Source organism: Seriola aureovittata, chromosome 23, assembly GCF_021018895.1.
Source record: "Seriola aureovittata isolate HTS-2021-v1 ecotype China chromosome 23, ASM2101889v1, whole genome shotgun sequence".
In the NCBI taxonomy this organism is placed as follows: domain Eukaryota; kingdom Metazoa; phylum Chordata; class Actinopteri; order Carangiformes; family Carangidae; genus Seriola; species Seriola aureovittata.
The window spans coordinates 10,326,080-10,343,276 of NC_079386.1; the positions used below are offsets into that span (position 1 = coordinate 10,326,080).

The window sequence follows — 17,197 nt, forward strand, 5'->3', positions numbered from 1 at the left end:
TTTCAAAATTTGTTGCTGTGAAGCCCCTTGTCCTGGACCACATTTGCTAAATATGGGGACTTGAAGGTAAGTGTTACCTGCTAAGCTAAACTAACCGACTGCTGGCAGTAGCTTCATATTCACCATACAGGTATGAGATTGGCATCAATCTTCTCAACGAACTCTGAAAGTGGATACGTGTATGTCCCAAAATGGCAAACTATACATTTAAAGTCAGTGATGGTATGATATTTAGTCTGTATGATGGAATACATGTGTTCTAGCTGTGTGCTTAGTCTTTATGCCTCATACGTTCAAGCCAGGTTGATATTTTAATTGTGTCAAGAAATTTCCTGTACTAAATTATATTTCTCATTTGATTTCACAGATACCAACATTGCCACCAGAAGTATACATTATACACCAAAGGCTTGAAATCCTTATTATTTGTAGATCACTGTTATGACCAGTGATCAATATTAATTGAGCCAATCCACACTCTTAATTCATTGTATAAGAGGAATGTGTGTAAAACTGATGGGCCGCTCACTCTCAGCTACTCTCAATCACAAACTAAGCAGATTTCCTGTAATGTGCTGTCACTGATGCAGCTGTTGTTTCTCACACTGAATGTTAGTTTTCTGAGCTCAGCTGTCCATTGATTATGTGCAATAGACTGTTAAGTAGCCTAAATGGTAACTGTCAAGGACAGAGTGTACAACCACAAATAGATATATCACTCAGCTACCAATGCCGTGAACAGTTAAAAAAAGGATTGTGAAAGTAAGTCGGGCACTGAATGATGTCTATAGTGTTTCCTCCAACATGTTTTTGGTGGTTATGCCAGTCATACTGCATTCTCTCTGTGGTATACATGTCTTCATCCACCTTGTCCTTTTTAATGATAAGACTCAGGTCCTATTTTTAAACATAATGAAAATACAAAAAAAAGCAAAACCTGCTGCTAACAAATCTACTGTGTGGTTGAAATTGCAATAAAAGAGATTTATTGTTTAAAATTTATTTCTTTTATTTCTCTGGCTCTGTTTTTTTCCAGGTTCTATTGCCATCTAATCCCCAGTTCAGTTATGGATTTCATTATTTCTTTTATTTACTGAATTATCACATTTTTAAGGCTCACTGGGATATTTTGTCTGACATGTAAAATTTAACAAATACTCCATCGTTCATAATTTTTACCTAATAATAATGGAGATATGCCTTTAACAAATCTTGTGTATAATTTGATGTGCCTTGACTTTTCTTCCATGTTGAAATTTGTTTATTGACTTTATCATTCTGATGTTTTGTGATGTTTTGTTACCTTATCTACCTGCACATTGTGTGCTTATTTTTCTTTTCTACTTAATGCTGTTGTTTATTTTCTTTTTAAATATTCTGGCACCAATACATCTGCTGTTTGGAGCACTGTATTTACACCCTGAATAAACTTGATTATTTATGCTTATATATACTGTGTCATACTTTGTCACTATTTATTCTTTTTCATTTTCTTACTTTCTTTCTGTGGAGTTTGTATTCAGGTCATGTTGAAACATTATTGTATGACAGTATTATGTATATGATTATGTATATCCTATAATTCCATGAGACACTGTTAAATATCACAGTATGGTCTTATTGTCCTGCAGATGTTGACTTTGAGGGATCTTTTACTTAAAGTTTTGTTGAAGCCATAAAAAGTGTTTGAATCTTGCAGTGATTCCTACTCACTAAAAAAGAATTTCACAAACTGTAAATGTCAACCTGAACACAGGGTGGGTCAATGATAAATTTTTACTGCTTATTAAAAGCATGATGTTGTTACTTTGCATTTGTATTCTTTCACTGTCATGTTTTCAACATAGAAGAGTGTGTTTAGTTGTCATAGCCGCTGTGTGCAAACCAAAGAAACTAAAAATGTGTGGAAATCCACAGAATTCATGCTAAGTAGCAATCTCCAAAATTTGTTCATGTTACATCAATATGCAGGTAATAAAATGAAAGTATTTGATTTGATGAGTATAATGCAGCTCTACTAAGAGATAAGTTAGTTCACTTGACTGGAATGCATTGTGCTTTAGATTTTCAAAAAGGCTGAACCATGAAATAGACAAAGACCCAGGAGCCGTTTGGGCAGTTTTTTTTCCTGCTGTCATCCTTCAGTGATGTGTTGAAACATTTCCAGAAAATGTATGACCGCCTATTATGACACTTCCTTTTACTTTTCAGCAATATAAATAAGACCTCAGCAAACAGGTGGCATCACACAAGATGTGCATTGGGGCAGCATTCATAAGGAGCCTTTAAAATAAATTTAAAGAACATTATTAATAAAGTTAGAATATTGCTTGGGGTAAGTACATTTTTGTTTAATTAAATTCTAGATTTTACAGTTATTTTTATGAAATCAAATAAATTACTCTATACTTTACTATAACATGTTTTTGATTGCATGTTATGTACTATTTTGGCATTTCTTGTGAAATCTTGCTCTATTGGATTATTACAATGCTTTGCTTCTAATCTTATTTAGATTTCATTCATCCTATAGTTATGATGAAAAAAAAAATTAATAATGTATTGGTTCATGCAGGAACCTTTTTTTCCCTTATTCCTTTCCATAATGAGGTCAGGGTCTGCTGGTTGTATGGCAAGAGCTAGTAAGGCTTATGACTCCTATGTGGAAAAAGAGTAATCTCAGTCAGCACATGTAAATACATTTTATATCATTTTTAGATCCATTAGACGTTTTAAAATGAAAAGAGTAACCTGTTTTAGTCTGAAATGTAAAGTACTGAGATTGCTATTAACCTTACACCAGGTCTTAAAGGCTGCTTTATAATTATGATACACATTTCTGATTTTTTATACATACAGTTTGGAATTCAATAAAATACTCTACTCAGTCAAAATGTTAACATGCAAGAAATTATTTGTTTTACAGTGCCTTTCAAAGTTTTATTTCCATTGCATTGTTGGCTGCCACCTTTAGCATATTGTAATAACCAAAAGTCAGTTTTTACGATACAAATGTTTGATACAACATAAGAAACATCTACTCAGGGCACTAATGTGTAATGTTAAGATAAAAACAAGACAAAAGTGTGTGAAAGGAAATGCAATTTTGGTGACATTTTATTTCCAGTGTCTATATGCTACAATTTGAAATCAAGTATTAACTCTCAGAAAAAAAACGTAAAACGTAAAAGTGCTAAACTGTGCATCGGTGCTAAGATTAGTCTTCATTTTAATTATAAAATTTCATAGTTAACATTCATAATTTAAACTGTATTCATGGAAATCCCTTTCATTTTGGCGGCATAAATTGACAATGTGATTTCTTTAATTGGGATTTAATTCCTGATATTTTGTTCTTTCTAAGTCTGCAGAACATCTTTCAGATGAAAAATGTCATTAATGTTGTGGAAAGTGGTCATTTAAAACAACTCACTGAACTTAATATATTAATGCTTTAATTTGAATTGTGGTCTTGAACTTGAAATAAAACAAAAAAATTACGTTTGCACATTCATAAAAATATGAAAGCATTTTAATTTACCCTTTTATACCACTTCAAGTACTTAATGTCTGTTTTTTTCCTCATAAGCTCTATAAAACCTAATACTAAACAAAATAACTTACCATTTACAAAACTATGAGACAGTTAATATTAAATTCTGATTAGCTGAGTGAAATATAAAGGTTATGCAGATTATAGTGGTCATAATTGCATAAGGTGTGACCTCTGTCGCTTGTAGATTCCTGTCTGAGGAAAACATGGAAAGTTGAGAGGATCCATTGTGATATATAATATGTTCTTTGCAAGCATCTTTCTTGCTTATGCATAGACCAAAATAAGTACCATAATTGAGTTTCAAATATCACTAATACGTGTCATAATAATAATCATTGAAATTAGTAGTTACATTTGTGCTTACTGCTATGACAAAATATCAGCCTCAGAAGTAAAAATAGTCACTTTGTGAAAGGTAAGGCCAAGTGGTAAAAGCCACAGAAGAGTCCCATACCTACACCCTCATATAATATCTGTGAATTAGTAGTTGTAAAACCATCCTACTTTCAGCCCTGCTATGTAAAAACAAATCTAGCAGAGACATTTGATATGCTTTTATGTCATATATATATATGAGACCAAATAAATGATAAGGTCAATTATATGTGTATTTGAAATATGTACTTGTAGTGGTGCAATAAATTCTAAATCTATAGCTTACATTGCATCTCTGTTATACAGTCTTTAATTATATTCACATTTATGTACTGAACGATTACATTCTATGCTTGGAAGAGCAGGTGCTCCTTTGAAGCAAAGGTGGTAAAAGAGCTTCTATGTTGTACAATTACAAATCAACAGAACAACTTGTACATATGATGATTTACAAAGCTGCAAATATAGTTTAAATTGTACAAAATAATCAGACATTTTCATCATTACAAATTGAACATTAAGTGCATTAGGATGTTTGCTGTTTATTGTGTTTTTTGAGTAAGTCACTGTCCTGTCAAATATTGCAGGTTAAAGAGTAGACACAATGGGTTTTGGACCAGTCTTATCAAGTTTGCTGATACTTACAGGTAAGTTAGTGATTCTTGTAATATAGAGTGGAGGTGTTCACAGTGCTGTGAAAAAAATAGTGTTATTTTAAACACATTAATACTTATGTTCTTTAAATGTAGTGGCCATTGAGCTTGCTACTACACCAGTGGCTGCACAATCATCAGCTACAACTGGTGCATCCACAACAACTGGTGCATCAACCACGACTGGAGGTTCAACAACAACTGGTGCATCAACTACAACTGGAGGTTCAACAACAACTGGTGCATCAACCACAACTGGAGGTTCAACAACAACTGGTGCATCAACCACAACTGGAGGTTCAACAACAACTGGTGCATCAACAACTACCGAAGGTTCAACAACAACTGGTGCATCAACTACAACTGGAGTTTCAACAACTGGTGCATCAACAACAACTGGTGCATCAACCACGACTGGAGGTTCAACAACAACTGGTGCATCAACTACAACTGGAGGTTCAACAACAACTGGTGCATCAACAACAACTGGAGGTTCAACAACAACTGGTGCATCAACTACAACTGGAGGTTCAACAACAACTGGTGCATCAACCACAACTGGAAGTTCAACAACAACTGGTGGATCAACAACAACTGGTGGATCTGCAACAACAGGTGCATCAACTACAACTGGAGGTTCAACAACAACTGGTGGATCCACAACAACTGGTGGATCCACAACAACTGGTGCATCAACAACAACTGGAGGTTCAACAACTACAGTAGGTTCAACAACAACTGGTGCATCAACCACAACTGGAGGTTCAACAACAACTGGCGCATCAACTACAACTGGAGGTTCAACAACAACAGGTGGATCCACAACAACTGGTGCATCAACAACAACTGGAGGTTCAACAACAACAACAACTGGTGCATCAACTACAACTGGAGGTTCAACAACAACTGGTGGATCAACCACAACTGGAAGTTCAACGACAACTGCTGGATCAACAACAACAGGGGGTTCAACAACTACTGGAGGTTCAACAACTACAGTAGGTTCAACAACAACTGGTGCATCAACCACAACTGGTGGTTCAACAACAACTGGTGCATCAACTACAACTGGAGTTTCAACAACAACTGGTGGATCCACAACAACTGGTGCATCAACAACAACTGGAGGTTCAACAACAACTGGTGCATCAACTACAACTGGAGGTTCAACAACAACAGGTGGATCAACTACAACTGGAGTTTCAACAACAACTGGTGGATCCACAACAACTGGTGGATCAACAACAACTGGAGTTTCAACAACAACTGGTGGATCCACAACAACTGGTGCATCAACTACAACTGGAGGTTCAACAACAACTGGTGGATCAACTACAACTGGAGTTTCAACAACAACTGGTGGATCCACAACAACTGGTGGATCAACAACAACTGGAGGGTCAACAACAACTGGTGCATCCACAACAACTGGTGCATCAACCACGACTGGAGGTTCAACAACAACTGGTGCATCAACTACAACTGGAGTTTCAACAACAACTGGTGCATCAACAACTACCGGAGTTTCAACAACAACTGGTGGATCCACAACAACTGGTGGATCAACAACAACTGGAGGGTCAACAACAACTGGTGCATCCACAACAACTGGTGCATCAACCACGACTGGTGGATCAACTACAACTGGAGTTTCAACAACAACTGGTGGATCAACAACAACTGGAGGATCCACAACAACTGGTGCATCAACCACAACTGGTGGATCCACAACAACTGGAGTTTCAACAACAACTGGTGCATCAACAACTACCGGAGTTTCAACAACAACTGGTGGATCCACAACAACTGGTGCATCAACAACTACTGGAGGGTCAACAACAACTGGTGCATCCACAACAACTGGTGCATCAACCACCACTGGAGGTTCAACAACAACTGGTGCATCAACTACAACTGGAGTTTCAACAACAACTGGTGCATCAACAACTACCGGAGTTTCAACAACAACTGGTGGATCCACAACAACTGGTGCATCAACAACTACTGGAGGGTCAACAACAACTGGTGCATCCACAACAACTGGTGCATCAACCACGACTGGTGGATCAACTACAACTGGAGTTTCAACAACAACTGGTGGATCAACAACAACTGGAGGATCCACAACAACTGGTGCATCAACCACAACTGGTGGATCCACAACAACTGGTGGATCAACTACAACTGGAGGATCAACTACAACTGGAGGTTCAACAACAACTGGTGCATCCACAACAACTGGTGGCTCAACAACAACTGGGGGGTCCACAACAACTGGAGGTTCAACAACAACTGGTGGATCAACTACAACTGGTGCATCAACCACGACTGGTGGATCAACTACAACTGGAGCTTCAACAACAACTGGTGGATCCACAACAACTGGTGGATCAACAACAACTGGAGGATCAACAACCACTGGTGGATCAACAACAACTGGAGGATCCACAACAACTGGTGCATCAACTACAACTGGTGGATCCACAACAACTGGTGCATCAACCACCACTGGAGGTTCAACAACAACTGGTGCATCAACTACAACTGGAGTTTCAACAACAACTGGTGCATCAACAACTACCGGAGTTTCAACAACAACTGGTGGATCCACAACAACTGGTGCATCAACAACTACTGGAGGGTCAACAACAACTGGTGCATCCACAACAACTGGTGCATCAACTACAACTGGTGGTTCCACAACAACTGGAGTTTCAACAACAACTGGTGGATCAACAACAACTGGAGGATCCACAACAACTGGTGCATCAACCACAACTGGTGGATCCACAACAACTGGAGTTTCAACAACAACTGGTGCATCAACAACTACCGGAGTTTCAACAACAACTGGTGGATCCACAACAACTGGTGCATCAACAACTACTGGAGGGTCAACAACAACTGGTGCATCCACAACAACTGGTGCATCAACCACCACTGGAGGTTCAACAACAACTGGTGCATCAACTACAACTGGAGTTTCAACAACAACTGGTGCATCAACAACTACCGGAGTTTCAACAACAACTGGTGGATCCACAACAACTGGTGCATCAACAACTACTGGAGGGTCAACAACAACTGGTGCATCCACAACAACTGGTGCATCAACCACGACTGGTGGATCAACTACAACTGGAGTTTCAACAACAACTGGTGGATCAACAACAACTGGAGGATCCACAACAACTGGTGCATCAACCACAACTGGTGGATCCACAACAACTGGTGGATCAACTACAACTGGAGGATCAACTACAACTGGAGGTTCAACAACAACTGGTGCATCCACAACAACTGGTGGCTCAACAACAACTGGGGGGTCCACAACAACTGGAGGTTCAACAACAACTGGTGGATCAACTACAACTGGTGCATCAACCACGACTGGTGGATCAACTACAACTGGAGCTTCAACAACAACTGGTGGATCCACAACAACTGGTGGATCAACAACAACTGGAGGATCAACAACCACTGGTGGATCAACAACAACTGGAGGATCCACAACAACTGGTGCATCAACTACAACTGGTGGATCCACAACAACTGGTGCATCAACCACCACTGGAGGTTCAACAACAACTGGTGCATCAACTACAACTGGAGTTTCAACAACAACTGGTGCATCAACAACTACCGGAGTTTCAACAACAACTGGTGGATCCACAACAACTGGTGCATCAACAACTACTGGAGGGTCAACAACAACTGGTGCATCCACAACAACTGGTGCATCAACTACAACTGGTGGTTCCACAACAACGGGTGGATCAACTACAACTGGAGTTTCAACAACAACTGGCGCATCCACAACAACTGGTGCATCAACAACAACTGGGGGGTCCACAACAACTGGAGGTTCAACAACAACTGGTGGATCAACTACAACTGGAGTTTCAACAACAACTGGTGGATCAACAACAACTGGAGGATCCACAACAACTGGTGGAACAACTACAACTGGTGGATCAACTACAACAGGTGCATCAACAACAACTGGTGCATCAACTACAACTGGTGGATCCACAACAACTGGTGGAACAACTACAACTGGAGGTTCAACAACAACTGGTGCATCCACAACAACTGGTGGCTCAACAACAACTGGAGGTTCAACAACAACTGGTGGATCAAGTACAACTGGAGGTTCAACAACCACTGGTGGATCAACAACAACTGGAGGATCAACTACGACTGGAGGTTCAACTACAACTGGTGGATCAACAACAACTGGAGGTTCAACAACAACTGGTGGCTCAACAACAACAGGCGGATCCACAACGACTGGTGGATCAACAACAACTACTACTAATATACCTGTTACAACTGAAGCTCCCCAACCAGTTGTGGTTCTTGCAGCAACCTTGGCAGAACCATTTGTAGAAGAACTCAATGATCGAAACAGCCCTCAATTTCAGGCTCTTGAGACAAGAGTTGTAACAGTTGTGAGTACATTGTTGAAATGCATTACCTGAGTTTGCAATGGCTTTTGGATTTGAGTTGAAAAATGTTGTATTTTTAATTTGTTAATATTTTTCTATTTGCTTCCTTCCCACAGTTTGATATCATCTACAGCAATCAATTTGGCCCTGTTTTCATCCGCACTTTCATCATTCAGTTTAGGTAACATTTTCATATTTGAGAATCCAACTGATTTTGCTTTACCTCCTGAGTTGTGGTGATCAATATTAAAGTTGTTAATGTTAATGATGGCAAAAAAAAAAAAATTACACATAGGTATAACTTAAGAATGTTAAGAGATATGTGCTTTTGTGATGCAGACCAGCTGTAGCCAGAACACGAATGGAAAATACTGAAGCAGAGGTGGGGCTTGAGTTCAACCGAACTAATACAACTGCAGGAATCCCACAGGCTGCTGATGTTGCAGACACATTAGTACAAGCTGTGAATAACCCCAACAGCACCTTTAATCTCAGTGTTGAAGCCAACTCCATCCAAGTAGTGGGTAAGTAAACAGTAGTCCCACATTTTACATTAATAGATATTAGAAAACAACTTTGTTGTCTCAATCAACATTGCAAAGATCTTTCTCAGTATGAGTTGTTCAAGGATGATTTCTGATATATTCCTGAATTTCATCTGAAAACAAGCATCCCATTTTTAAGTCCTACAACAATAAAGGATCGGGTTTACAGAAGTTTTTTCAACTTTGCATGCAATTAGACTTTACTGTCAAAGTTATTACCTATTCCTTGCTGGATGCCTTTTTAACAAATTGATTGGTCGACAAAGACCATACACAAACATAATTATCATGTCACAAAAAGAAGAAAGACTTTAACTGTGACTTACTATATATTAACACAAAGTATATTGTAATGAATATGTTAGTTCAAAAGACCCTTTGGCTAATATGATGTATCCTCCATTTTTCTTCATATTTTTTCTTTTTAACAGAAAGAAATTCTACATCAAATTCAACAACAGCAGCGCCCACTGTGAATACTACAGCTACAATTGCTGCAACTACAACAACCATTGCTGGTGCATCAACTACAACTGGTGGATCTACAGCAATTGGAAATGCGACAACAACTACTACTAATATTACTATTACAACTCCAGCGCCCACTGTGAATACTACAGCTACAATTGCTGCAACTACAACAACCATTGCTGGTGCAACAACTACAACTGGTGGATCCACAACAACAATTGGAAATGCGACAATTGCTGCAACCACAACCACAACAACCCCTACAAACACCACGTCAGTACCAGCAACGACTACAACTGCTGAGGCAGTCACAACAAGGCAGTTGACTTTCAGATCTGTTGGAGAGACATTTACAAGTGACTTGCAGGATACATCATCTGCAGCATTTACAAGTCGAGCCTCACTGATCAAGTCAACAGTAAGTGTTTTTATTAGAATGAAATTGAGCAAAATTAATTTGAAATGTTTTACAAGATGTCCATGATGTATTGGATGTATATAATGTAACAGTATTCTACTATATGCTATCTTTTCTTTTCATTTGTTTCATTTAAAGTCATTCTCCTTCTCTGCAAACATATTTTCATCATGATTATCACTCAACATCTGCACATAGTAAATTTACAATCAGAGAGTGACTTATTTTTAATTATAAACTGGTTTTTAAAAGAATTTAGTCTCATGCAAACATATGTCTAATTTATTATCTCAGTTTATGCTTTTAATAATTCCTTATATTCCTTATTCCTTATGAGATGAAAAAACATTGTTACACATACAGCAAATAGGACACAGATTAAATATGGTGACATTGAAATTGCACTGGAATTTGGATTAACAAGAAGTAGAATGGAAGAACAGTGTTGTTGTATAGTCCTGATTAAATACCATAATTAAAAATACAAAATGCACAAGTGATCAAACACAAGCCAATATGGTACTTACAGCTGGTTTTCTTTTATGTCTGCAGCTTGAGCCTTTCTACCAACAAGCATTTTCTTCATTCCGCTCTTTGAATGTGGTTTCATTCAGGTAATTTTCTATTGTCGTTGACAGAATCTTACCAATATTGGCGATAACTTCATACAAATAAAACAATACTTCTTGGTAATTTCTTTTGCAGTAATGGATCAATCATCAACAACATGGACGTTGGCTTTGCATCTACATCTGTTCCTAATAACACTCAGATTGCAAATGTATTGGTTAATGCAGCTTCAAATATCACAGCCTTCAACGTTGACACCGCTTCCATTTCTGTGGATGGCACACGTAAGCAATATTGAATGATACCTTATCAAAATTCTATATTATGTACAGAACTGTTTGCTAAAGCAAAATCTTTTTCCCCTTTCATTTACATTTTATTTACAGAAGTGTCAAGTGGAGTCAGCCACAAGAGTCTCAGTCTCATCACTGCGTCCTGCCTGGTGCTGATGTCATGGCTGCTATCAAGCCAGCAATAGTGTCCATGCTGATGTCCATGTGAAATCTCATTAGAAAATGACTGCTATCACTGGTATGAAAAAGGACTTTGTTCTCATCAAATATCCAAGAGGAGGATCACAAATGTTATATGGCATGGAAAGAGATAGAACCAGATATCACATTCAAAGTTTGGATGACCACACACCTTCATAACAAAGGTTGATCACAATGGCACACTGATTCAACCCAGCATGGTCCTTTGCTAGAATTTTTCCTTATTTCTCTGTTTAATGTCCAAGGAAGACCATCCATGAAGGAGACAACTTTAGGCACCTGATCTACTGAAATGAAAGCATTATCACTGCAAATTTATGGTTTAAAATTTTGAGTAATGAAAATGAAAACCTTGACACACTACAACAATTGAACATGTTGCGCTATAATAATATAATTTAGAAACACTACTATTGAAATAGAACATACAGGTAGTCATTTGAACATTACCTAAATTATTTATATTTAATTATGTTTTACTGCATATAGGAACTGCCCAGTTACAGAAGTTGACAGAGAAAAAATTTCAGTAAGCAAAACATTCAGCCAATATTTGCTCCTTCCCCCAAAACTGACCCAATCAGATTTATGTTGAATGTCATGGCCCTCGAGAAACATACAACTTCTGAACAATGTCCTGTACGATAATCCAGTCACTTTCTTATTTATATGTATTTATATTATCATGCATATGTGTATTCTGTGAGTTTGCCGGTATTTTTGTATACCTTTAGAAAGAAATACTAAGTCTTCAAGATGATCAGGATACAAAAAAAATAAAATGTTTCAATTTAAAGTGGATATAAAAACATGTATCACTGTATAATGAAGAGGCTTCCATTAAAGGCACTGATGATCTATACAGATAATCAAAACCTGTATCATTATTTCATAAAACTGACTTTTTCAATCAGATCTTTTCAACAGGGTCAGTGAGAGATGTGAGAAATAGTCACAGAAAAAGGTGGTGAAAGTGGGGGAGTGGGTTATTAGAGAGAAAGAAAGAGAAAAGGAGGTTTTAAAGCTGCTCAGTTGTTAAGATGTGTTGGGAATATTTATTAAAAAATGAAAAAAGGGGAAACTTAAGCTACACTTTCTATTTCATCATTATTTCCTTTTTATATAATAAAGCGGAACTAAACTTGATGGAAAAATGTCATGAGATCAGGGGAAGATGTGGCTGAGAATTCATAAGGACTTAGGACAAGACAACCACAGTGCTGAGAGAATCTGACTATACTTACACTAGGCTTTTTTTTAACTAACATTATTTGCAACGCATGGACAATAAATACTCCTTTCCTGAAAACAAAAACAAAGCAAACAGGATTGCAATAAGTGTAAATAAGATAACATGAAAGGAATACACAGTTACAGAAAGTTGAGCCATTAAAATAATAATAACCAGACCAGAATAAATTATATTCAGACATAAGTATATAGTTTCTTGGCATGGGCGCTTTTGACATTTCTATACATTTCTTAAATAGAGAACACTCATTTTGCCATGGTGAAACTACAATGGTGTGTCATATTAAATGTTGCTGCAGCAAGGAATTGTGGGACAGCATTATCTCCTTTACTTCAGTAAAGGAAGATCCAGTGTTTCCTATGTATGTTTCCTTATTATTTAGAGATTTAGCTTAGACACTTAGGAACTCAGTTAGGAACCTTCTGAAGCAAAACATAATTTTTGATCGCAGCCTCTGTCTCCTTCCTGGTTCCAAACAATCCCCTCATCTTCCTTCCTCCTGTCCCTGTTGCTCTCCCACATTACTTCCCCAACATCCTGATGACCCCTATTCACTATAACCCTCTCCCACAGCTCACCTTCCTTGTGCATTTATGCAACTTCATCATCCTCCCTGCCCCACTGCATGCCATGCTGGGGAGCAAGGGTAGTGATGGAGCTCAGGGTGGGAGGTGGAGTCTGCAATGGTCATGGATGTGACAGTGCTGGCAGGAATGATGGGGAGTAGGATGAGCTGGGGGTGGCTGGTGCTGGGCAGGTTAGTGGGAGAAGCAGTGGTGAGGTGCAGCAAGGTAGGGGCTTGCTGCTGGTGTGCTACCTGCAACATATGATGTGTTAGCAGTCAGAAGAACTGGCCTTGAGATACATCTATCTGAGCCTGTTGAGCAAGTGGGAGCACAACCTGCTGCAGTGGAGTGAGCGTACCACCCACCACCTCCTGGCTCTCCGGGCTGACAGAGGGCCGGTCAGGCTGGGTGAGCACTGGGACAGTCTCTGTTAGCGGGGTGGGGCTGCTTCTTACTGAACCTCCATTAGCTGCCAAGGCTTCAGCTATGAGCACCTCGGGGTGGCTCTTGGCCTTGTGGGCAACAACAGAGTCCTTTTTCTCAAACTTTTTTGCCACAAATAGAGCAAGAGAACTGGTAGGAGGCTTCTGCATCATGCTTCTTCATATGCCAGTTTAAGGAGGCCTTCTGACGGCAGGTGAAGCCACAGATCTCACACCTGCCACAAGGTGGAGACAGAGGACAGGTTATAGTCCAAACTGATCTAAAGCTCCAGTTTCATCTAAGACCCTTTACCTCCAGTTTCACTGCAATTTACTCAGAACCAGTGACAGCAGAAGTATTCAGATCTTTGAGTAAATGTTCTTAGATATACTCCATTACAAGTAAGTCCTGCATTCAAAATAAGTAAAAAGACATTATTTAAGTTTATAAGTAAAAGTTGTCACTAATCTATATGTACTATTGGGTCCCTATATGAAGCAATTAAAAATTGTAGCTGGCTGAGGTGGAAGTGATTCTACCTATTTTAAATGCTAATGGATTGTTTAATTTACTATAACAATGCATTTTACTGTACATGCTCATGACTGCAAAGTAACTACTAACTGTAGCTGTCAGATGAATGTAGCAGAGTAAAAAGTACAATATATCCCTCTAAAATCTAGTATAGTAGAAGTATAAAGTAACAAAATGAAAATACTAAAGTGTGAGTAGATCTACTTAGTTACGTTCCACCACTGCTCAGAACCAAAACAAAAACAACTACTGTATAGCACCAGGCAATTTATATAAAAGAAAATGTCCTGCAGAAAGTCTCAGGCAGAGCAAGGTGAAAACTTATAATGAAAGCCCTTATTTAGTTTGGGATATTGGTCATCACTTCATCAGGGTGGAACAGATCATTTACACCAGGTACCCTTAGGGAATTATACACCGGAAATAAGCAATATGATATCACATAATGAAATGACCAATGACCACAAAGAAAATGGTTCACAATAATACCAAAATATTAATATCATAAAAATAAAAATCATATCAATAATTATGACGCAATCCCAGCAATAGGTACAATTAAGGAGGCTTTTCATAAAAAAGGTTATACCCTGGATATACTTGACAAATGGGATGGATTTTTTTTCATGAACTGTGCACTCCCTAGCATATAACCAAAAATATGTGACTACTCTTGATTTTCAGGTTTGAACACACCTCCCTATGTTGGTTTCTGAGTTTGAATGAAATGAAAGTCCTCACAGAAGTAGGCTAAATTTTATGGATTGAAACATGAAACCTATTAATATATATGTTTTAGTCTATTTGTAACAAATCACATTACTTCTGACTATTTTCCAAATCCTGTTTTTCATAGCTTCAATTATTGTCCATTGATTTCAGTATAGGTTTATCATCACTTTGTAAAAACCTGAAATTTGCTGTCAGTTTCATGATTTATCAAAGCAATCACAGAATATGCCATTTACTTTTCATATAGTTAAGTTATAACTACATCGTATTGCAGCAGTACATGCTGACTAAATTGAAAGGCTTGCATTGCAGCCTATACTAATACTATTAATACTACTGCTACATTTCAGAACATGTGTAGTGAGTCAGTGGGTCTTGGGTAGAGGAATAGTACCTTTGATTTAAAGGCAGTGCCAATTGTGACAATTGGCCTCTGTTGTGCTGTGTATCTGCCCTTTGACCTATGATGCGTTTCAGGATGCTTGGAGGCAGAGTGAGTGGCAGGTTCGTCAGAGGAGATGTGACACACCTGTACTTAAGATGGCCACCTGGCCATGCTCTCTCTCACTCACTCACTGCCACCATGCCATACCTCTCTGGACCTCTCTATTATATGGACTAGTCCCAGGACAAGTTTTGTTGCCTGCTTGTCGACAATTCATTTTAAATTTTGAGATGGTTGTGTGAGTAGATTAAAATTTTCAGTGGTTGTAGATGTCTAGTACCGGGCATTGGTTGTCAGTTGTAATAGCTGAAATAGTTACTAGATGCAAACCCACAGGAAGTTACACAAAAAAATGGATTGTTAGTTGCTAGAGATTTGAGTGTTCTGAGGTGGTAAAGCCATTGTTTTGTAGAAATCTGTAGAAGCTGGATTAATTAATTGTTGGCTTTTGACTTGAAGCTTTTGTCGGCTTTGACTTGCATTGTGGGTAAAGTAGGCACCAGGTTTTGACAAGAAAAAATAATGAATAGAATAAAAAATATATCTTTGGTTCTGCTGCATTCATTTTGATCATTCTTTTGATCAAAAACTGTCCATTGTGAGTTCAACATGGGAGTGGAATGCTAAATCAGTGGAGTAGGCTACTCTTGTGTGCTAATCCTGTGCTGATCCTGATATGACATATCCAAATGTCCATGATGAACAATCAAGCGGGATCAACTGCTCTGACATCGAAACAAAATGCTTCTACAAAATATTATTCATTGCAGTGGATTGCACAACATTGTAAGGTGCTCTTGTTTTGTTTCTTGTCCCATGAATGAAAATAAAATGTTGGTTGTTTATTTGGATTAATCTTGCATCAAAGGAGTAACCTCATTCTTGCAATATCGATTTTATACATTAATATAATTTTCACAAAACATGTCATACTAATTTGTTGTAAATGCAAAGTATGCTTTTGAATCTTGCTTTAAAAATGTCATTTTTCCATGCTACACAAAGTTCTTGATAAGACAGATTGATTAAACTGAATTAAATTGATGGATTAAATGGATGTATCGAAGTCCCAGCGTAAGCAGCCCTGTAATTTAGGAACTTAAGTAGTACCGTTACTACAGCTGTAGTGCATAATATTTAATTTTTCAAAAAGGGATAACATTTTTATTTGGATATAGCTGTGGAAAAAACACCTAAGCTTCAGGACACTAAGCATTTCACAGGGTAGCAGTTGACTGACATTTGAGATCTGGCACTGGGAGACACGCTGTAAACTCTGAATGCTGATACAGATTGTTGTTCCCCTTTTGCAACAAGCATGTGATGATGTGCAGTGGTTAGCCATTTAAGACGTCTGTCTCTTTACAAAGTTCAACATAAGGTTGCTTTGTGATGTGAAGTTTGTATTTCACTCAGAAAGTGGAAACTAGCAGGCTAGGCTGACAAGCCACTAGTCGCAATCTAATTAGCCTAGCTTGCTAGCATTAACACTGATTTGCAGAGATGTTACTTTTTATTCATTTTATTTAAAAACCTCTAAAGAGTCAGATGGGAAGCAATGTCTATCAACACCAGCTGATTAACCATCTGTGTGGCTGTTGGAATTGAAATGATGTGATCATTTTTAGTGCCTCCCTAGACCTTCAGTGAATGGAGTGACAAGAACTGCCTCCTTCTGAACATCTCCAAGACCAAGGAGATGGCCATCGACTATC

General features: G+C 38.1%; 1 protein-coding gene across 1 annotated transcript; it reads left to right on the forward strand.

Moving 5' to 3' along the window:
• Positions 1 to 4,535: 4,535 nt before the first annotated feature.
• LOC130164875 (putative uncharacterized protein DDB_G0282133) lies at positions 4,536 to 9,556 on the forward strand. The gene is made up of 4 exons (XM_056369866.1): positions 4,536 to 4,578; positions 4,692 to 9,035; positions 9,149 to 9,213; positions 9,372 to 9,556. Exons 1-2 carry the CDS (start codon positions 4,536 to 4,538, stop codon positions 8,900 to 8,902), a joined length of 4,254 nt encoding a protein of 1,417 aa, XP_056225841.1. The 3' UTR covers positions 8,903 to 9,035; positions 9,149 to 9,213; positions 9,372 to 9,556.
• The last annotated feature ends 7,641 nt before the right edge of the window (positions 9,557 to 17,197 follow it).

Excerpts from the sequence above, each read along its gene's own strand:
- LOC130164875 (XM_056369866.1), top strand. The coding sequence starts at position 4,536 with ATGGGTTTTGGACCAGTCTTATCAAGTTTGCTGATACTTACAG. Across the intron at positions 4,579-4,691 it reads AAGTTTGCTGATACTTACAG|CTTGCTACTACACCAGTGGC; the intron begins GTAAGTTAGTGA and ends GTGGCCATTGAG.